General features: G+C 38.2%; 1 protein-coding gene and 1 long non-coding RNA gene across 2 annotated transcripts in view; both read right to left on the bottom strand.

Annotated features, from left to right (window-relative positions):
• Positions 1-22,574, bottom strand: part of LOC143681113 (bifunctional glutamate/proline--tRNA ligase-like) — a 42,078-nt gene extending 19,504 nt beyond the window's left edge. The window contains 8 exon segments of the mRNA XM_077157878.1: positions 337-544; positions 1,499-1,635; positions 4,138-4,178; positions 4,181-4,244; positions 14,496-14,555; positions 15,023-15,107; positions 18,009-18,180; positions 21,206-22,574. Of these exon segments, the coding sequence (XP_077013993.1) occupies positions 337-544; positions 1,499-1,635; positions 4,138-4,178; positions 4,181-4,244; positions 14,496-14,555; positions 15,023-15,107; positions 18,009-18,148 (735 nt within the window). The 5' untranslated portion in view covers positions 18,149-18,180; positions 21,206-22,574.
• Positions 1-23,954, bottom strand: part of LOC143681121 (uncharacterized) — a 163,088-nt gene that overhangs the window by 107,351 nt on the left and 31,783 nt on the right. The window lies entirely within an intron of this gene.

Consider the following 23,954-nt stretch of genomic DNA (forward strand, 5'->3'; position numbering starts at 1 on the left):
TCTACAAACATATCCCAGTGAAGCCTAAATATAACACTTCCTGAACTGAATTCATCATCAGCGTCCCTCAAATCAACTTGAATTCCTGCCTGGGCTAGGAATTCTTTTCTCCTAAACCCTGGAATCATTTTACTCCATTCTCTTTGCTAAAAGACACAATTTCCCATTTGAATCCATATTTTCTAGATTTTCTAAAATGGATACAAGATTTTTTAAAAAATGAATGTTTTTGTGCATGTTTTATCTAGGCACCGATGCATATTCAGATGTGTAAGATTAATTTTTAAACTCCTAAAGTAAACGAGCTGGACGAGGCAGTCCCGTTCAGAAGGTCACCTTGCTGCTCCTGCTGACGCGTAGCTTAAAGTCCTCGTCCTTCCCCAGCACCGGCTTTGTGATCAAGTGCTCGTACGTGACACAAACTGCCGGGACGGGAAGTGCATGTGCGGTCTCTGCCAGCCAGGTGATCTCAGTGGTTTTCTCATAGTCTTCGTTCTCCAAATTCAGTTTCGCATCCAGAGATATAATCTTTCCAGCTGCATTTCTAGATACAATATTGAAAAGTATTTAAAGAAAGTAAACCATAAACTGCCAACAATGCACTATTTTGTTCAACAGTAGTTGTAATAGGTAAAGAATTTTCCTCAGAAAAATTTAAAACCAAACATTTATTTTAGCTTCGATTATATGGCAGACATATTGGGGATGGATAGGTGCTGAAGATATGAATAAAATATAATATAAAGCTATCATGATACTAATAATTCACTGGAGATGAGACCAACATACATCTTGTGAAGAACATTACATATTTACAATTTGTCACCTGCATTAAGCATTATAAAATCTAAAATATTATGTTATATATATTAGATTGAAATTATATACAATAACCGAGATTTCAGTTTACATAAATTATTAAGCATATTATGCTCCATTTAAGTAATCTAAAAAATCAAATCAATAAGTAAAGAATATTATAGTATCTAGGAAGTTCAAATTTATCATTAAACAAATTATTTTAAAGTAAATTTTAGCAACAGAAAATAGATTATATATATAAATCCTGTCCAAAGAACCACCACTCCCAAACAGGCAACTGTATAATGGAATTGGATGATAAAAAGGGCTTTTTTTTTTTTGAACATGGGCAGGCACTGGGAATTGAACCTGGGTCCTCTGGCATGGCAGGTGAGCATTCTTGCCTGCTGAGCCACCGTGGCCCACCCACAAAAAGGGTTCTTAAGCATTAGAAATTTTTTTATTCCTAGATGAGTAATTTTACATCAGAAGTAAAAGATACCCTGACAACCCATTAGCAAACTGAAACATATATGAAAAAAAATTTTAATTTGTGTCCAGAATTTGCAATATCTTACATGTCTGGGCAAATTTACCAGTCAGCTACAAAAAGGGTCTGAACTAACATAATTTTTTAAGACGTAAACAAACATAAAACTTTACTTCCATATTTATTTGAAAACAAACAAGTTCTTACCTGTGCATTTTAGTAATGCTGATGTTGCCCCAGTTTATAAATGTAACTATCTCACTCTCTGACAATGTCTCTGCGTCCGCACCTTCAATGAAAACTCTGGGGCTATACCATACCAGCTTCAAGCCAACATCAGGATTCTGATTAATGAAAGAAAACAGAGTGTTAGTGAAACAACATACTAAGGCTGGTATGCGAAATTACACATTTATTCAATCACTTATTTTATTCTTTAACCAAACAAAATTATATGTTACTATACTGTTAATTGTTCAGTACTCTGCTAGGAAGTAAATACTTCATTATTTTTTTTCTATTTAACATAAATATATCCCCAATTCTGTTCTCAGCATCTAAACTGTACATACTTGCTCTGAACAGGGAGCCTGACCTTGGAGTAGAAATCATGAATTTGAATCCCAGCTCTGTGACATTAGGTCAGCCACTTGATGACTAACAGTGTCAGATTAGGTGGCCTACCCTTGAGATTACTTCTAGCCTAAAACAATCATTCACTGTTTTAGGGCTGAGACAGCATTATTTGTCACTTAGTGTGTCTCCAACTAGACTCTGCTTTGCTATCCTCAGCAAAGGAAAAAATAAATGTTACTTTTGAGAAGTAGCTAGAGGACATTACAGGACAAAAGTTGTCACATTAGGACTGAGCAGGAAATTAGGGCTGTTTCATATTTTAGAAGACAAATTTTAAAGGTAGTAAAAAGTATAAGGAGATCACTTGAATAAATGTTAAACAGTATGTGTTTGATAAAATGTTTTCTCAATGAGTGTACCAATGCATTTGAGAAAATTCACTATGTTGTAATGATTGATAGTATACCAGCTCAGACCAGAATACTGTCAGGCTAAATACAGAACATTTTATAAGGAAATATTAATAATGGAAATTCCACATATCTAATTAAATTATCTAGTCAAACTTAATAGCCTGCTTCCTAATCAATTAGTTCTTGTTAAATGTTGAGCATCACTTAGTAATTTCACTTAAAATGCTTACCCACCAGTCATTTTATCAAATAAGTACTCTTAATGGGTTTTATTTTCTCCATCCAAATTTTAAAACATTCAGTAAACCTCACATTTTTGCTAATGTAGTTAGTGGATGATATCAGATACCACCAACACTTACCTGGTTGAACCAATCAGGGACAAAGCAAACGTAATACAAATCAATCAATCAAACACACTTGCCATCTCTTGTTAGGGATCCCCTTAAAATAACTCAGATCTTCAAAATTAAAAAATAGCTAATGTCATAAACATTGAAAATATTTATAGCATTTCACAATGCATATTACCTTACATATGAACTAGTCTATGAACATAATATCCTATAAAAAAACACTTGAAGATAATTCACAAATATGGAATAAAACAACCTACTTTTGCCTCAAGACTGTCAGCTAAGCAGCACTGAACTGTTAGTGTGGTTTAACTCAGAGGAAGGGAGCTCCCTTCTCCCTATATTTAAGATTCATATTATGGGGCGGGCCGCGGTGGCTCAGCGGGCAAAGTGCTTGCCTGCCATGCCGGAGGACCTCGGTTCGATTCCCGGCCCCAGCCCATGTAAAAAACAAACAAACAAACAAAATACAATAAAAAACAAGAAAATGTTTAAAAGATGTTTCCCTTTCTTCCTCCCTTCCTTCCTTCCATCCTTCCTTCCTTCTCTCTGTCTTTCCTTCCCTTTAAAAAAAAAAAAATTCATATTATGGATTCAGATGGACAGATATCATTTTCATTTCATTGATACTTTCCAAAATAGAGCATATGGCAATGTGACAGATTCTTGAGTCAATCTGTGACTCAATATTAGTGTGTCTAATGTTTTGGCTTAAAGACAAAGATGACAGTTAGTGAATAATCTACTGAATAGAAAATGCATTTAAGCTTCTGTTTAAAGATAAGAATGCAAATGACTGATAAATGAAAGTGAGGGGTAAGGGGTATGGTATGTATAATCTTTTTTTTTCTGTTATCGTTTTATCTCTTTTTCTGTTGTCTTTTATTTCTTTTTCTGAATTGATGCAAATGTTCTAAGAAATGATGAATATGTAACTATGTGATGATATTGAGAATTACTGAATATATATGTAGAATGGAATTATAAGTTAATGTTTTTGTTTGTTCTTAATTTTTAAAATTAATAAATAAATTAAAAAAAATAAAACAAATATATAAGACTGTCCAACACAGTGAACCCTAATGTACACTATGGACTATAGTTATTGTATAATCATAATATAGTCTCATCAATTGTAATAAAGGTATCACACTAAAAAAAAAAAAAGAATGCAAATGACAATACCTCACCTTTCATAACGACTCCAGGAAGAGATAAATTATTATATGCTAACATGCTATCTCTACAGAATAAGCAATAGGTACCAGCTGAGGGTAACAGTACTGTGTAATGTACTGTTGATTATTAATAGGATGAATATCTTCAGCAAGAAATCCACAAAAAAGTTTACTTCATTTGGTATTAAATCCTGATAAATACTGTTTGATAGAAAATGATCCTATTTTGTTGGCTATTGCCACCAAAGCATATTTTAACTTTTATTATCCTGCTCTTTCTTTTCAATAAAGAAGAAAACACATTGGTGAAATTGCAGGGTGGCCTTTGGAAGTTTGGCTACTTCTTTCATTTCTTCTGGCTTCAGATATTCACTGGGATCACTTCTTTCTTCAGTAATGCAACATATCGTGGAGCCACTGGGTCAATAACCTGCAACAAATACATCCCTGGTGTTAAAAAAAAAGCCCTTAATTATTTAAAAAAACTTCACAACTTCCAGGTTAAGATGGCGGCTTAACAACGTGTGCATTTTAGTTCGTCCTCCAGAACAACTACTAAATAACCAGAAACAGTACAGAACAGCTCCCGGAGTCACGATAGTGACCAGACACACAGCGTACCCCATTGTGACCAGCGGACCGCTGCGAGCACCCCCCAAACCGTGAGTTCCCAAAACTGCGCGGCCAGCGGCCCCTCCCCCACAGGCTGTCGCCAAAGGGGAAAGGAAAGGACTTTATCAGTGCAAGAGTTGAGTCCAACCAAACACCAATCGTGGCATTAGTTAACAAATTCTGACTACTAAAATAGGCTCCCAGCTTAGTGAACCTGGTCAAGGCGGAGGTTGCCATTTTTGCCCAGGCACCAAGGTGGCAGGACTGACAGAAAAAGGGGAAAAAAAAGGAAACAGAGGTTTTTGTGCTGTGTATCTACAAAGGCTTCACTGCCTCTGGATACAGTGGCAGGCTTTCAGCTGCAACTGCCCCAGGCATAGGCAGAAGTGAGCTCTTTTGGGGGCTTACTGGAGCCTGTGCCTTCCCCAGGGGAGGGTGAAGCCCAACTCAGTGGAATCCCTCTCAAGGAATTCGACACCAGGGCTTGGTAATTTGAAGCCATTAAAACCAGCCTACAACCTCTCCTCTGTCTGCACCCACACCCCAGCAGGAGAGTCTGCCAAGTTAAAGGTAGAGCATCATCTTATGCTGGTGCGACCTGCAGTCAGACAAGTGCCACACACAGGGCAGTATAAGAAAAACAGAGTCCAGAGACTTCACAGGAAAGTCTGTCACCCCTGCTGGACTCACCCTCAGGAAAACCGACACAAGTGACTCTTTCCTCTTGATAGGAGGCCAGTTTGGCGGGAAAATCTGGCTGGGGTCTAAATATCTAAGTAGGCCCTCCTAAGTGGTGTGGGGAAAGGCACCACACCAAGCAGTGCAAGAAACAAGAGAACAAGAACAAAATTCTCCTGTGTTAAACAAAAACTTAAGCAAAGGTCCAGCTACAGCGAACGAATGTCAATGAACAGAGAGACAACAAATTCATCCAGCAAGAAAACCCTCGATAAAAGAATGAAAGCAATCTCCAGAATAAACTAATTAAGGTAAATAAATGCCTAGACACCAGCAAAAATAACAAATCACACTAGGAAAATTGAAGATATGGCCCAGTCAAAGGAACAAACCAACAACTGAAATGACATACAGAAGCTGAAACAATTAATTCAGAATGTATGAACAGACATGGAAAACCTCATCAAAAACCAGATAAATAAATTGAGGGAGGATATAAAGAAGGCAAGGAAAGAACAAAAAGAAGAAACTGAAAGTCTGAAAAAACAAATCACAGAACTTATGGGAATGAAAGACACAGTAGAAGGGATGAAAAAAACAATGGAAACCTACAATGGTAGATTTTGAGAGACAGAACATAGGATTTCTAAACTAGAGGATGGAACATCTGAAATCCGACAAGAAACAGAAACTATAGGAAAAAAAATGGAAAAATATGAGCAGGGACTCAGGGAATTGAAAGACAATATGAAGCGCACGAATATATGTGTTGTGGGTGTCCCAGAAGGAGAAGAGAAGGGAAAAGGAGGAGAAAAACTAATGGAGGAAATTATCACTGAAAATTTCCCAACTCTTATGAAAGACTTAAAATTGCAGATCCAAGAAGTGCAGTGTACCCCAAAGAGAATAGATCCAAATTGATATACTCCAAGACATTTAATAATCAGAATGTCAGAGGTCAAAGAGAAAGAGAGGATCTTGAAAGCAGCAAGAGAAAACCAATCCATCACATACAAGGGAAGCCCAATAAGACTATGCGCAGATCTCTCAGCAGAAACCATGGAGGTGAGAAGACAGTGGGATAATATATTTAAATTATTAAAAGAGAAAAACTGCCAACCAAGAATTCTATATCCAGCAAAACTGTCCTTCAAAAATGAGGGAGAAATTAAAACATTTCCAGACAAAAAAATCACTGAGAGAATTTGCGACCAAGAGACCAGCTCTGTGAGAAATACTAAAGGGAACACTAGAGACAGATACGAAGACAGAAGAGAGAGGTGTGGAGAAGAGTGTAGAAAGGAAGACTATGAGTAAAGGTAAAAAGAAGGAAAATTAGATATGACATATAAAATCCAGAAGGCAAAAGAGTAGAAGAAAGTACTACCCATGCAGTAATAACACTGAATGTTAATGGATTAAACTCTCCAATCAAAAGACATAGTCTGGCAGAATGGATTAAAAAACAGGACCCATCTATATGCTGTCTCTACTCAAAGGACATGAGGACAAGGGCACAAATGGACATTTACACACCAATGTTTATAGCAGCATTATTAACAATTACCAAGAGATGGAAACAGCCAAAATGTCCATCAAAAGACAGTTGGCTAAACAAACTGTGACATTTACATAAGATGGAATATTATGCAGCTGTAAGACAGAATAGAGTTATGAAGTATGTAACAACATGAATGGACCTTAAGGACATTATGCTGAGTGTGATTAGCCAGAAACAAAAGGACAAATACTGTATGGTCTCACTGATATGAACTGACATTAGTGAATAAACTTGGAACATTTCCTTGGTTACAGAGACCATCAAGAGATAGAAATAGGATAAGATATTGGGTAATTGGAGCTGAAGGGATACAGATTGTGCAACAGGACTGAATATAAAAGCTCAGAAATGGACAGCACAATATTACCTAATTGTAATACAATTATGTTAAAACACTGAATGAAGCTGCATATGAGAATGATAGAGGGAGGAGGGTTGGGGCATAAATGAAATCACAAAGAAAGATAGATGATAAAGATTGAGATGGTGTAATCTAGGAATGCCTAGAGTGTATAATGATAGTGACTAAATGTACAAATTTAAAAAATGTTTTTGCATGAGGAAGAACAAAAGAATGTCATTACTGCAGGGTGCTGAAAATAGATGGTACTTAATATTTAAAAATTTCAACTATGTGTGAGACTAAACCAAAAAATGTTTATTTGGTACAAATTTATATTTTGACTAGGGCATTTCCTAATATAACTTATGAAGATAGCTTGATTGAACACCATAAGTAATTGGAATCTTGGGTAGGACATGAGATTTTGTTAGTTTGTCCAGAGTGATGCCCCAATGAATCCCAGAGTGATTCGATCAGTGAGTGGAAAAGTATTTGCAAAGTCCCCATCAGGGACTGGTGAGAATGGGGAGAAATTCAACTTCCCCAAGTTGAATTCTTGATATTCTGAGAAGCAGTGCGGACAACCAAAGCTATAGGCTGAGCCCCCAGTCTTTGGGTTTGTTCATATGAAACCTAACCCCACAAAGGATAGGTCAAGTCTACTTAAAATTTAGGCCTAAGAGTCACCCCCAAGAGACTCTTTTCTTGCTCAGATGTGGCCTCTCTCTCCAGCCAATACAACAAGCAAACTCACCACTCTCCCCCTGTCTACATGGGACATGACTCCCAGCGGTGCGGACCTTCCTGGGAACGTGGGACAGAAATCCTAGAATGAGCTGAGATTCAACATCAAGGGATTGAGAAAAACTCTAGAATGAGCTGAGTCCCATCAAGGGACTGAGAAAACTTTCTCGACCGAAAGGGGGAAGAGTGAAATGAGACAAAGTGTCAATGGCTGAGAGATTCCAAACAGAGTCGAGAGGTTATCCTGGAGGTTATTCTTATGCATTAAGTAGATATCACCTTATTATCCAAGATGTAATGGAGAGGCTGGAGGGTACTGCCTGAAAATGTGAAGCTGTGTTCCAGTAGCCATGTTTCTTGATCATGATTGTATAATAATATAGCTTTCACAATGTGACTGTGTGATTGTGAAAACCTTGTGTCTGATGCTCCTTTTATCTACCATGTCAACAGACGAGAGGAAATATGAATAAAAATAAATAATGGGGGAACAAATGTTAAAATAAATTTAGTTTGAAATGCTAGTGATCAATGAAAGGGAGGGGTAAGGGGTATGGTATGTATAATCTTTTTTTTTCTGTGTTATCGTTCTATTTCTTTTTCTGGTGTCTGTTTATTTCTTTTTCTGAATTGATGCAAATGTTCTAAGAAATGATGAATATGCAACTATGTGATGATATTGAGAATTACTGATTATTTATATAGAACGGAATGATACGTTAATGTTTTTGTTTGTTCTTAATTTTTTAAAAATAAATAAATAAAAAACAAAACCACAAATAAAATAAACAGCAGCACAGGAATACTAATTGGTTTTCTTTGTTACTGCATTTACTAATTTTTTTGGTTTGCCAGTTGACTCTTTTCTAACATTTCATTGTCAAGCAGAAAAAAGAAAAACAATCATAAACGAAGACCATACGAAGGAGTTAAAAATTCATTCCTAAAGCAAAACTACTGGCAGGTGAAAAGAAACCAATCAGTTAAAGCATAACATTAGAAATAGTTTTTAAAATAATTTTAAATCTGATAATAGAAGGTAAAGAAAACTTATCCCATTGGAGTCATATTTTAATCCTATAGGTAAATGTGATTTCAATATTGTAATTGTTGGAGAAGCCCACTTTAAAGGAATATGGATATTTGTTTTTTCAGTATCACTTTCTATAATCAATGTCAGGACCCCATCACCATCAAAAGCAGAACAGCTTTAGGTCACTATAATAAAGCAATTTCATAGATTAGAAATATAAACAAGGGAATATATTTCTACTACTCTGCATGCTCCTTGTTAGCTGGGTCTCTATATGGATCACTATATTTCCAGTTTCTAACAAAGGCCTGGCATATTCAGATAATCAGTATTTGCAGACTGAATGAATGAATGGTCATACTCATTTCATGCTAATCTGTTCTACCTTTCAAATACCCCTTCTGGGGCAGATATCATTTTCTCCTTTACTGTTCAATTTAAAATTATCCATGATGAACAATCTCAATAGCTGTGTGTAGGCATTATATACATGGAAGAAAAATATAGATAGATGCAAATGTGGACTCAAATAGCTAAGTAAAGTAAGATTTTTCCCCCTCATTGAAGGATGTAGGAAATAGGGGCATGGCTAAACAAACCTGGCTGGTTTTAGTTTTGCTTTGAAGGTATTCTTCATGATAATGATAATGATAATGTAGAAATTCTGAATGAAGTAAGAGAAGAAACCGTTTTTAGAGTGTCATTCATGCAAAGTCAGAAAAGCCATTTATTTAACTTTCCACCCCACCTGCTACTCATTTGTTTATAGTTCACGTCAGTACTAAATCCTGAACTGAAATCCACACCAGCTACACTCTAGACCTACTGTGTCACTCTTTCTTTGAACCTTAAAGAACATTCTTGCAGTTAAGTGTCCCTTCTTTCTGCTTCTACTAGGCTAGAAGCATCAAGTATGTAATTTGTGACTACTCAAGTTCAGAACCTAAGCTAGTACAACACAGTTTCTTTAAAGAAGCTCAAATTCTTCCTGGGAAGCTGACTTTGGTTCACTTTATCTCAGTTTACTCATCTGACAAAAGGTGCAGAAGCAGTAGGGTATTTCTCTTAACTAACTATAATATCACTTGGGGCGATTGTTAGCACAGATTCTCAGGCCATTTAACTTTAAAGAATTATGATACTAATTATTTGAAGTGAAGTCTAGAAATCTATATTTTTAACAAGCATTACAAAGGATGTTGAGTACATGAAAGCTTGGGAAACGCTGGATCAAAAGACTTAAAAGTCCTTTTAGCTCTAAAAGCGTACAACTGTAAAAGTTGCTGGATCAATGGTTCTCAAATGACTCCAGAGTCCTAAGGATTTCAAGGAGGTGCCCTGGTAGCCACCAGTTGAGGGGTAAAGGGCAAGAAAAAGGCTGAAGACAGTAGGACTTTAGATTCCTCTAACACACTTCAACCCTAACAGCTATCTATACTTTTGTTTTATATTTTGGGATCACTCTAAAAAATTTCATCTGAAGGAAAACCTGCCTTACCTAAAGGGGGTGGGGTAGTATGTAGTCTCTACATACTTTAATTTGCTAGTTAGGGACAGATGCACAGGAGTTTGGATAAGGTTGAGGAGAAAATGTTATTATCATCACACTGCTGAAATATTAGGATAAATTTAAAAATTAAAGCAGTAAATAAAGGCTAACAGCTGTGAAATGGATACCCTAAAATGTAATTCTACTGCTTTGACAGAAAAGTTTAAATGTTAACATTCAATTAAATAAAATCAGGAGGAAAATTAAGATAACAGAGTGAACTCAAGAAATCTCTTTCATTAGTATCAAGGGAAATATTTTTCTATGGAACTAGATATGTTCTATTTAACTGGAATGCAAAAAAAAATTATGTACTAGTTTCATGTCAGACTAAAGAAAACAATGACCATAGCATTTTCAGAGGGCTATTGAGACTGTCAACCTTTCCACATCTCACGATCCCAGTCACCCTTATCTCCCTTCTTTCCTTTACTATGTATAATAAACTGTGTAAATAACACTCTTTTTCCACAGGAGCATGTAATTAAAGAACTCCAGCTAATGTTTTAGCAGAAACTGCTTTTTAAAACTACCAAGTTACTAAAAGCAAAAGTATCCAAAGATTCTGCCTTTAATGTTTACTTCATAAAGCCATAGAGTTAAATTTAATTCACTGAGGCTGCACTTAAATTTCATTTGCGCTTGGAAAGAGCAAAAGAAAATAAAGCAGTAGTAAGAGAATGAAAGCGACGTGAAGTCTAAAGAAGAGATGAATAAGTCAGGGATCAGAGGGAATGAGTTTCAGTGTAGAAAGATGCAATGAAAGTCAGCAATAGAAACAAAAAGTACATGACCAGAATGCTTTCCTTTTCACTACCAATATAAATTAAATCATGGTGCTGTGTTCTTAAAACTGTGCCACAAAACCAGTATGATTGCTAATCATTATACTGATATTTCTTTTAGTCTCCAGTATCTTAGAGCAGCTAAAAATCTGTTCTACAACTGTGTGATGTACTTTGAAATCTATCGCTTTTTTGTATATAAGTTACTTTTCACACACACAAAAATACATATTTCTTCTAGTTTCCAGTGTTTTGGAGCAGCTAGAAGGAAAACTCTGAAGTAATATAATGGTAACCTAAAACAAACTCTGAAATCTGTTTTGTAACTACTTGTTGAAGTATACTTTGAAAATTATTGATTTTTCTTTCTTTTCTGATACATGTTATATTTAGCAATAAAAAATGTTAAAAAAAAAAAAAAACAGCAGACAACAGGACAAAAAAAAGCAGACTGAAGATACTCATCTACTTTCACTCCCTCCAAATTCCCACTACAAGGGCATGGAGGATTTTGTCTTGTTTAAAGGCATAAACCCAGGAGGACTAGGAGAACAGATGAGGAGAAAATAGCAACAAAATTTTGGAAGCAGAAAAATATATAGAAAAGGGATAATGACTTAGTCCAGAGAAACATCTTAAGTCAACAATGGGGAAAGCCACGAAAAAAGGCTCAGTAATTGGTGTGCCAGGTACCCTGCAAAGGGATGAATGGGGCTGGCCTTGGACTGGCTGAAAGTTTATCTAAGAAGCAGCCCTTCTTCCACTCCATACAACAAAACAACCACCTCTCCTACATCAACAGAAGGATGGAAGTTTACTCTGTGAAAAGGCAGGGTCTCCAGATTCCGGAATATACCAGATGGTTGAAGACAAGGGTACACGGAGGATTAACCTAGACACTGAGACCTTCTACTATCTTCCCGTGCTTGGCTCCAAAGCCCTGTCAGCCAGGCCTTTGCATTTCAGGCATATGACAAAGAAACTCCTCCAAGAAAAATGTCCGATTAAAGAGATAAGACATAAAGTTACTCAGACGGGTATTCTCCAACTCACTGGCCCAGCTGGGTCATCCTGTGACGCTCAGCTGACAATTCGACTCTTATCCTTAGGGCTTTCAAGCAGACTTTTAGTCCCACATTTCAAACGTGAGCAGATACCCAAGGCAAACCAGACATTTGAGAAATGCCTAAAACATGAAAGAAAAAAATCAAAGTAAACAACCTGGGACAAAGAAAGATATTACAAGAAGCAAAACAAAAAAAAACTACCAACATTACAACAAAAAATTTATTTTGAAAATTCAGAACAAAAGAGAAATCTTGGAAATACAGCATAAATGAAAACTCAACAGAGGATGGGGAAGACAGAGTTGAGCAGGAATACCAGAAAGTAGAGCCAAATGACAAGATGGGAAACACGGCAGAAAAGAAAATGAGAGGACCAGTCTAGGAGTTCCAACTTCTGCACAAGATAAATTCTAGAGACAAGAAATAAAACAGCAGAGAAAAAACAAAGAAACAAAGAAAAAGAAAAGGTAAAGAATGTTTCCCAAAACTGAACGAATGAGTTTCCAGACTGGAAGTGACATGTTCTTCCAATGGATGAGAATGAAAACACACCCCACCAAAGCACATCATCATGAAATTTCAGATACTAGGTACAAAGAAAAGATCCTATAACCTTCAAGATGACAAAACAAGTCATATACAAGACCTCAAAACATCTTCATCTCATGCTCCTCTTCTCAGAGAGCTACCACAGGATACGCTACAAGAAAATAATAAAAAGAGAAGGGCGAGGAATCAGATGATCCATCACAATACAAAAATAAAGGGAATCCCCAGGTGGATGATGCAAAGAAACCTGAGAAGACACTTATGCCTCAAAAGTTAAAGGGCTACTAGTCAAGATCAGATCAATGCAGCACAGAAGAATTTCGGAGAGACATCTTGAGGATAAAACTGAAAGAATATTTGAGGCATTTAAATACCTCAGAAGGAAATTAGACAACTTGCCGGGAGTCTGAGATTGAATTAGAAAAATAAACAAATGGGAAAAAATAGACAATCACTTCCAAAGAAAGCAAAAAATTATGAGGAAGAAAAAAAGAAGAACCCTAAAAGGAAATAAATTCTCATCATCCATAATGAGAAGTCAACTGATAATGCCTAAAACAAACAAAAACAATCCTATTTAGAGATATGAATCTAAAAGAGATGAAGGTGATTTGTCTAAGAAGTAAATGGAGGGAAAATAGATTAGGGACTGCTGTTCATCTCAACAAACCCTACAGAACTGCTTGACTATAGTGAAATATATTTAATATATTTGAACTAAGTGAAAATGTACAAACTTATTAAAAATTAAAATCTTTAAAATTAGATTAATAATAGTGCAACAATGCAGCTTTGCTAGTAAATTCTACTAGCATTTATTATTAGTAACTGCAGCAACAGAAAGTATCATTTAATAACTCCTTTATGTAATGACAAACTAACCAAACTCAAGGACTAAATAAAAAATTAAGAAACATGCGAGACAAGCAACTATTTTTTTGAGGCAAGACAAAAGCACAATCAAGCGTCAATCTCAAAAAAGAACTTATAGAGCACAATCACAGAAACTGTGGTTTAAAACTTGGCATTTTAATGATTTGCCTTCTTATAGTGTCCAAGCATCTGCTTCCAATTAGTAATTAACAAGGTCAATATGCAATATTCCTTAATCATCTTTTAGTTTTTAGAAAGCTGGGATTCATAAAGCACAGTCATTGTGATCAATGAACCTTCACTACAACTTGATGTACATAATTTTAACACTCTGTGTCCTCTCAGTACACAAGGGAACAGTAGAATGGAGTTAACCAGATCTTCCCAGTGCCACTAAGAAAACTAGAGGACATGGTTTTTAAAATGAGGAATAATGCATTTTCAAAGGATTTGAGCAAGTCTTTTCTATAATTGTGATTGTGCTTCAAAGCTATTTAACATCTCAGGTTATGACATGTAATATGCTCAAAGCTATGTGCTGAGGCAATAAAAGCATTAAGTATACCTTCTTACAGAGAGCTCGCAGCCTGAAAGCAGAAAAATGAAATGCAGAGTATTCATAAAAGATTAAAGGAAAAATTATTACTGTTCCCCCAAATTTTATGTTTCTTTGTTTTAATCATTGTTATTTGTTTGGAAGAGTTAATATGCCTACTGTATTTACATATTTAAAAGAGGAAAACATTCCATTTTCCTGAAAGCCTGCAAATGGTAATATTCTTCACAATTTTTTTTTACCATAGGCTCATTAATCAATTTTACATGTATTATATTATTAAATAAAATAGTTAGGCATAAGAAAGAGAACTGATAGATAATAGATGTACCTTTTTGTTAAATGCCCAGATTTTGTCCCATTCCATGTTCACAACTGAACATGAAGAGCCCTAGAAAAATAGTAATAAAATGAATTTAATAGACAAGACATAGTAGAGATTTTTCTTTCTTACAAGCTAAGCACAATTAGAAAAAAATAAACCCAATAAACACTTGCAAGTTTTCTTCCACTGAAAATAAGACAATGTATATAAGCTAATTTGGTCACCCTTAATGGTTCATTGTAATAAGCCCAGTCTATTAACTGGTCAGAGTCAGCAGTAACATAATTCTCTGGGTAAAAATGCCCAAGCTGGCTGTGGGCAACACCAGTTAGGCGTTTAGGGCATTCTTAATTTTTCACTATTATAAACAGAGTATAAACCTATTGTTTTTTCTTTTAACACCAGCTTTGCATTATAAAGAACAAATAAGGAAGAGAAAGAGAACAACAACATAAGTAATACAGACTAAAGAGTAAAATTAATAGATATCTGAAAATTCAATCAGAGAAGCTAGGAAAGAAACCATAACCCACCTGAGCAGCGATAAACTGTTTTAGTCCTTCACCTGTCATTCCTCTTCTCAGTATACCACGAACCGCAGGAAATCTTGGGTCCTCCCTGGCAATATGTAAATGTTTAAGTACTGAAGAGATTTTTAAAAAATTTGTAGGTGTGAGAGTACAAAATACCTCAATGACTAAAACATTATATTTAGCTTGTTAAATATATGGATTATGAGCTGATTATATTAACTGGGCAGATCACAATATCAGCATGCACAAGTGTTTCAGTGTACACAAGTTTATGTAAGAGGAAAACTGTGTAATAGTCAAATATTACACAGTGAAATAATTGTACCGCCAAAAACAGTGGAAGCACACTTGAAAAAAGACACAATGGTGACTTTGTGTATGGAAAAGTATGGAAAACCCAGCCATTGATGCATTTTATTTACAAATATTAGAGGTTCTCATTCTATGTATGATCATGACACTCAGATCCTAAGAGGCTGGTGTCGACCACGTCATGGACTTACTTTATAAAGCCTTTCAAGTTGTTACAAATTTGGGCATCAATATTCTATACAGGCTTGCAATCTTCAAGATGAACTTGCCTTTTATCAAATTCAGCTCCACAGTAAAACAGTAAGAAATGCATATTGCCTATTCATCTTATTCTTAACACACACGTTAGTCATTATTATGTGATGCTACAAATTAATAAACATATTTTTGTTAATTCAGATGAAAAATATTTTTAGACCTTACAGACATGGTGACCCAGCTGAAGAAGTTTCATTTATACAGACAAGTGGCTGTAAGATCACTTTCAGTTTTATATCCTTGCCTTTCTCATAAAAACCTCACATAGGTTATTAAATGTTACAGAGATTTCCAGACTTTTTCTAGGTGCTGAATCCTTTCGGCAACTGTGCCATGAAGTGGCACCTGACCACCAGGGCAGAGACCGTTTAGGTCCTCACCTCAACTCAGAGGTTCGTGACCTTCCAAGGAACTGATTAAAAAGCAACTCTCAGAGCCTCAGCAGAGTGCGGAGAGTGTTGACCAGATACATGATGGACCAGAGAGTCACAACCACTTCTTTATTAAATGCTGAGATAGGCAGAGGATGCATCCTCACGTGTGCTCTCCACTTTCATGCTCTATATACAACATGTACTAGCATGTAGTAGCATTTTAAAAGGGTGGAAAAACCTATTGCACTGATTGAAACGTAGTTAGGGACCAAGAACCCTATAGACCTACCCATTCTACATCCTCCTGACCACCCTCCTCACCCATCAGTTACTTAAAACCACTTATGTACCATGTCCTTACTTCCTTTCTGTTCTACATAACATCAAACACACCATCCATCCACTAGTCCTTCATTGACAAACCATGTGAGTTTTCTTTTGGATAGCACTGTGTTGTTGAGGTTTAGTTGACTATATTCCCAAATATATGGTTTTCTCATGCCTAAAGCTTCAATAATCCAATAAAACTGTTCGTCTCTGTCATGGTATTCTGTTGTTCTCAGGGCATGTGTAACACCTTCAATGCTGTCAACTATGGGGCACGCAAAGTCATATGTTGGATAAACACTAGGAAAAAAAATTTTTTTGAAAATCAACATGAAACATTTTGACCCTTTCCATTTTATATTGAGCATTATAAATGGCAGCACTAATTTAAAATATAGGTTTTTACAAGTTATGAGTCTGTTAAAAAGCAACAGGTTTTATGACTCAAATTAAAGTATACAAAACATTAATGGCCTTTGAGAAAAACTAATTATCTATTTACTATCAGATAAAACAGAAAATTTGCAATTTAATACATAATTGGGTATTAACTTGGCAAATTCTGTAATTATATTTCTCTAAAAGTCAATGTATATAATGGTAGGAAGCAGTAAACAATATATATTTTGAGGGAATACAGCTTTTGAGAATCTTAAGTAAATCCCTAAGGGTTTTAATACTTATAGTTAAATGTACTCAAGAATAGTGTTTCCATTCTCTGATGAGTAAAATAAAATTAAATTCCATTTCAAAATGGAATTGCCTTAAAAAACAATTTCTGCCTAAAATAATGTACACTAAACTTATGTAGTTTTCATTTGAATTTTTAAAGATAAATTACCATATTTTGCCTTCTAATTTGTAAGACACAGTATCATTAAGATGCTATTCCATTTTGATTTGCAATTATTTATTTCTAAAAATGTGTATCCAAATTCATCTTTGCAAAAGGATTCAGTGTATCTGGTTAGTAAAACAAGGTGTAGTGATTCTGGTAAAAATGATGGACATGCCTATATACCTATAACCACACATATAAGTGTTTTTCTATATATGGACATATACACACACCCACATTCATAAGTTTAAAGAAAGTCAAACTAACTAGGTAGTCATTTACATTTGCCAAAATCTCTTCTGGAGTTATAATTCAGCACTGGTATTCAGTAGGCTTCTTCAAACTATAAAAAAAATTCCATTGTTTGCTCTATCAAGTAAACTATTGGGGCGGGGGGAGACATTTAAGGGAAAAAAATGTAGCCTGAAAACCCATACTCAAAACTAATCAAAACTACCAAAAACATGGTATCTTCTTATATTCTGACATTTCTCAAAGTTTTTATTCCTACAACTTTTATAAGTCTATTCATTCTCAGCAAAATCAAAGCTTAATTTAGGAAGAGAAGTATCTTCATCTGAAAAGATATACCACAGTATATATAACCCATACATGAAAAAAAACACCTTTAGGCACACTCAAGGACTTTTATTGATGGGTGTTATCTTAGATATAATCCAGTATAATCTGACAGATGAGTAAACTGAAACGCTGAGAGACTAAGTGCCTTTACCCACAGCCACCCAACCAGTTAATCTGAATGTACAAGCACCCAGGATTCTTGACTACTCTGCCAACAGTTACTACATGTTTATGGAGAGGATCAATAAATAGAAGCATAAAAGGTGACCCAGCATATGGGAAGAGATATACTTACTTGTATTTATTTCCAGTTCTTGGGTGTGGTTGAATTTTGCAGCGATAAAGTGTTGGGTGCCTCATACACCCATTGTTACTACTCATGTCAATTTTTGCTTGCGAACAACAAGACTGACCAAATGGGCCCCCTTTTTTCATTTCTTCCCACACTTATAGATTCTTCTCAATAGCTATAAAATGATAGATTACAGTTTGTTTGAAGTATTATTACCCTATTTCAATTCAAATTATTTTAACAATCCTGTAATTTGGTACAAATTTTAAATACTCACTTTATATTATAGCACACTTTTGTCAATTTGGTACAAATGCATCACTTTTTTAATGAAAGAGGTCTCACAATACATTCAGGAAACATACTCGATGAATGTGTTTTACAGGAAGTGAAGTCAAGACCTTCCATTGATATATTCTGGGTAAGAGAGGAAGTACAAGGCCTGAAGTTTCCCTCTCATCCAGTGTTTATCATTTTCATATCATGGGACAACTAGCTAGCCCCTCTCTTCTCTTGTTCCTACCCTCAAATTTAACTTTGTGCCTTTGAAGCAGAAGCATTCTCTTCCTCTGCTGCCTTATGCCCAGGGGGCCAGTGAGGCCCAGCCGACGGGGCCCACAGGCACCAGTGCTGCAGTCCATGCCCATGTGAGGAACACGTGCCCAGACTGAAAAACATGGAGGTTGTGGGCTCCCTGAAAGACCCTCAGTCATCCCAGTAAGAAGCAGGATATTCTTTGGAACCAAAAATGAGAGCTGATAGGATATAGACAGTGACACAAGAAAGTGGTTTAATCTGAGAAAAAAAGGACTCTATATCCTGAGTGACTGTTGTACTTATGTTGGGATACTAAAAACCTGCTCACACGGCAAGAAAGAATTGTTAAATAATGATCCTCTGTAGAAACTACTTAAGATATATATGATGGGAACTCAAGTTAGGTCTCAAAGAATCAAGTTACATCTAAAAGTCCAGTTGTTAAATATCTTTAAAAATGTAGTGAATTTGTTGTTTCCTATGAAACGGAGCTCAAAGGATATTAAGGAATGAGGAGAAAGAAAGAAAGAAAGACAGGGTTCAGGGGGTCTGAAGCTTAACTTTAACAAACAACAGACAACCTCATTCTTATCCAGATCCTGCTTATATCCCGCAGGGTGACAAAAGGCATGCATGCATTTCTTGAGGGAACAGAGAGCTTATCTTTCAGTGTTCTCTTCCTTCATGCTTAACATAACCAATTGGGGTAAATATTCTCTTCCTCCTACACTGCTCTACATAACAATCTCCACAGTTTACTGCCACCTGCCCTGAGGCCAGCTGCTCCCCACAAATTCCACAGGTCTTGTTTTAACCCTTGGCTCCTACACTACTATGCTACAGAAAGAACCAGGCATGTTTACAGGAACATAGCACTTTTTCATATGAGCTTCAATTGCGTCCAGTGAAAGAAGTGGGAATTTGTCTTTTTAAGACAAAAGAAAAGACAAATCTTGGGAAGTTCCCTAAAGGAGGTGCTTGTAAAGGGGGATGAGAAGGCAGAGAGGGGAAGAAGACAAAGGAAAGGAAGGGAGGAAAGGAGAAAAATTCAGAGATCAGAGAGAAATTTCCTAAAACTCAAGTGCTGAGGTCTATAGCCAACTTTTCTGTGGCCCATAGGCAAAACTAACTTAATGTTAAAATTCCTGGTCTTTCCTACACTGTACTGCTCCATGATGATCTACCAGATTCACCCAGTGGTGCAGTCTGATGTGGGCAAAACTGGTGGGTCAGGATGCTGTTGGGAAAAGTGATGGTAGCTGTGCCTGACCATCTTAAGAGGATTCCAGGGTTATAGGCCATACCCCTTCCCTCTCCCCAAACCTAAACTCATCCCTGATTTCCTACTCCAGCAGGCATCAGGGGAAGTGAGCTGGAATTTCTTAAATTTCCTGATAACAATGAGTAGCTCTCTAAGATTGAAGACGTGTTCCTTGACGCACCAACTACCAATGACGGCCAAGGCCACAGCAGAAGATGGCCAGAAGGAAGCTACCGAAAGCACTTTTGTAAGAAAAAAAAAGAAGACTCACAGATGGCTTAATTTAGTCAAAATTGTGACTGAAATCTCAACAAAAATCGTGTTCTGAGAGAAAATTTGCCAGATGTTGAAGGAATAAAGGTGGGAAGATGGTGACATAATTATATATTTTATGAGGTCAAAGAGGACTAAACCTCCTTAGAAATCTGAGAACATTTTCTCAAAGAGCTTCCTTTAGGTAGTGGGCAGAGAAGGGCGCAGCTCATCACTGCCAGGAGGCAGAGGGAACAGAACTAGTCTGAGGAAGCTCCTCACAGTGAAGCTAAATCTATAGATTCTGCATTTGCAGTCAACACCTTGCATGGCATATGCCCAACCACAGCTATTTGAATGACCGGGTGGAGCTGCTGAAAGGGTGAGTGTTGTTATGTGGAGCCAACAAGAATTTAAAGCAACAGTCCTGTCTGTCCTAATTTGTGCCAAACATTCCCTTCTTTTTCCCAACAGTTACTATGAAACTAAGAATCTTTTTAGGGCCCATCCTTCTGCAATGGCAAAGGGAGAAATCCCAGTTTATAGGCAGAATATACCATCTTGAAGCTGTAAGGGATCTTAACAAATTGGTAATCCGCCATTCTCAGAGAAAACACCAGCCCAGAAAAGTTGTTTCTTATACATTATTACTATTAGGGAGAGAAACAGGACTAAATTCTGGTTTTTCACTCAGGTTGCATGATAATTTATTCTCCACCTTCTCTGAGGAGATATGAAGAGGCAGCATGGAAAAAGCCTGAACAAAAATGCTTCTAAATCCTTTATGTTATTTAAATTATTTCTTCTTGTTTAAAGAAAGGACATTAATTTTCACCATGGGGCATACATTTCCTCCCTTCAGTATTATATTTATTTAGAAAACTGAGAAACAAATCTTGTTCTATAGAAAATAAGTAAATGACTACAATAGAAGTAATTTTGTTGATTTTCTAGTTAATTGCCCAGGGTCTCCATAGCTCAGGTATCAGAGGATTCCAATGTAAAAATGTTTTTTAGATGTCTAAATATTTTATAGATACTTCATACCTAATATCATTTCCAGAAAAGCATATTATAAATGTGTAGGTAGTTTGAAAATAGGTTTCTACTTGGAAAATTGGAAGCCAGGGGTGGTCCTCTAACCACTTACATGAGCTTGCCTGTAGTTGCAGCGTCCTGAAAGCCTCTCAGTATTGTGTAATTCTATGTACTGCAAGTGCTATTCTCAGATCTCCTATTACGTTGAGGTCCTCTATAATATAACGACGTATGTACAGTCCATCAAGATGTCCTAAGAAGACGAAAGAAGATTTTAGAATGCAAAAACAGTTTGGTGACCATGGAAAGAATATATACACATGGAATAAGAAGAACGCCTGAGAATTATGTGATTAAATCCATCTGGAAACACTGACAGTCTTCTAACCTTTTATTTAACCTTTTGTTCCCCTGAGAGTTAGCTTTAAGTGGCATATGATTACGTGCACATGTATTTAAGTTGTATCTAAAATTCAGACTAACAAATGTTGAATTTGATAGAACGAGCGCACTGTATCAGGGTCCCAGGATGGAACAATTCCATTCAGGCGGTTTGACTGAAGACTAAAAAGGGACCACTTTCAGATGGGTGGTCAGGGACAAGGGAACCAAAAAGGGAGATGGAGGTCACGGACTTTAACCAAACTGGGACGCTGTTACCTGCCCCCCACCGCACCCCACAACCTGAAGGGGGAAGGGGAGGAAAGGGAGTCACTGATCTTGGTGCGGCATGGATGAAGAAGCCATAGTCATGCGGGGTGCAGACGTGGTCCCAAACCATGGATCCGGAGTGAGCGAGGCCAACAAGGTTAAAGGCAGAAAATAGCACAATTTACCACCAAATGCCGACCTTTCTCTCCCCAAACTTTGATCTCCTGTCCGTGCCGTCCTTTGGCCAACCCCAGTTGGAAATCAGATACCGCCCAGAAAGCTCCACTGCCCGGGTCACACAGCAAGGCAGTAAGAAGGTGGAGGAAACAGATCCGAAAGACTGAAGAGTGAATGGCCACCACAACCGCAGATATTACGGGGCAGAGGCGTGGCACGAGGTCGCCGCTGCTGCTGCTGCTGCTGCTGGCAGGCGCCGCCCGGGTCGGCCTCTACTTCCGTCCGGGCGGAGCTGCCACCGGCTCCTGCCCGGGAACCAGCTGTCGCGGTTGGGGCGCACAGCCTACACCCGACCTCTTGAGTCCCTGCCCGGGTAAGAGCTGCCCGAGAGCTTTCACTGGAGCCACGTGAAACGGCTGCGTCTCCGGGAACCAGCACGTCCCCCGGTGGGGGCCCCGCAGCAGCCCACCTCGGCGGACGGAACCCGACGTGCATAGGGGACGCCTCCACCCTGCCGCCTGTGCAGAGCGCAAGCCCGGGCGGCAGTGGCCTGGAGGCGTGGGAGCGCGCCCACCACTGCGGCATCCCCGGTGAAACCCGCAGCCACCACCGGGCCTAGAACCAGTTCAGCCAGTGCGAGCCGTGCGCAGAGGTCGGCGTGCTACGTCATCAGAGGCACACCCTCTGGACCAGGGCGGGCCGTGCGCAGAGGTCGGTGTGCCACGTCGCTCAGAGGCACACCCTCTGGACCAGGGCGGGCCGTGCGCAGAGGTCGGCGTGCCACGCCGTTCAGAGGCACACCTCTGGACCAGGGCGGGCCGTGCGCAGAGGTCGGCGTGCCACGTCGTCAGAGGCACACCCTCTGGACCAGGGCGGGCCGTGCGCAGAGGTCGGCGTGCCACGTCGTCAGAGGCACACCCTCTGGACCAGGGCGGGCCGTGCGCAGAGGTCGGCGCGCCACGCCGCTCAGAAACACACCCTCTGGAGAGAGGGTGGGTGGCCGGGGCGCTGTCTCCAGGAGGGAGAAGATGGGGGCAATCTGCACAAACGGCCCCATTAGTTGTGATATAATGGCCACAGAAAAGGTGGATAAAGACACTGGCAGCGTCTAGACTGAGTACAAGGAGGGTCCTTCATAAGCCGTGTTGTCTCTGCAGCTGGGTGGGGTGTCAGCAATGGGACCGAGCACTGGATCGTCCGGAATCCATGGGGTGAAGGAGGCTGGAGGGAGACCGCGCTGGTAGGTGCTTTATGAGCATCTATAAAAGTGGGAGCGTCACGTGTTACATCCTGGCCATCCAGAAAGCAGTGCACATTTGGGAACCCCGATGTTTAAGGTGGATGTCTCTAGAAAAGCAGTTTTTAAAAAACATATTAGGCACCCTAACCAGAGGGCTCCTATCAGTACAGGCACCAGGTTGGTAGTGCTGTGGTTTGAAGGAACTGCGGTGATAGTCAAAGTATTTGATGGCTGGTAAGAGCACAGAATACCTAGAAGGGGCGCCTGCCAGCGTGGGGACCAGCTTGGTACTGGCTGGCAAAGCTGGAATGACTTAACTCCCTGCACAGGAAAGTTTCCCTTTCACAGTGATTACACTGAAACCACCTGGCAAATGTGGGGTCTGTAAGTGACAGCGCATTGTGTGACCTCAGTTTTCTTCAATAGACAGATACTTTTTGGTTTTTTTGTTTTTTGTTTGTTTTTTGGCAATCATGGCCTATGGTGTAGTATTTTAGAAATTAACGAGTTTAGATTCATCACCTTAGAATCAATGGGAGGGGACAGCAATTTCAAATGCCTGAGTGATGAACAACATATGACTTCAAATAAGAATTCCACAACAAGAACAAAGGAATCAGTAGCTCTTTTCTCTGGTCCAGGCTGAGAGAAACTTGAGTGAAAGCATATTTAACTAACGCAGGAGGAGGGAAGCGAAGGACTAATGTTACCACTACTGACTTAATACAGCATGATAATCTGCGTGTGGGCTAATAGCTTTGGTGTGCTCTTCATTACCTGGAGTGTATGGGAG

This window comes from Tamandua tetradactyla, chromosome 4 (assembly GCF_023851605.1).
Source record: "Tamandua tetradactyla isolate mTamTet1 chromosome 4, mTamTet1.pri, whole genome shotgun sequence".
Taxonomy (NCBI): Eukaryota; Metazoa; Chordata; class Mammalia; order Pilosa; family Myrmecophagidae; genus Tamandua; species Tamandua tetradactyla.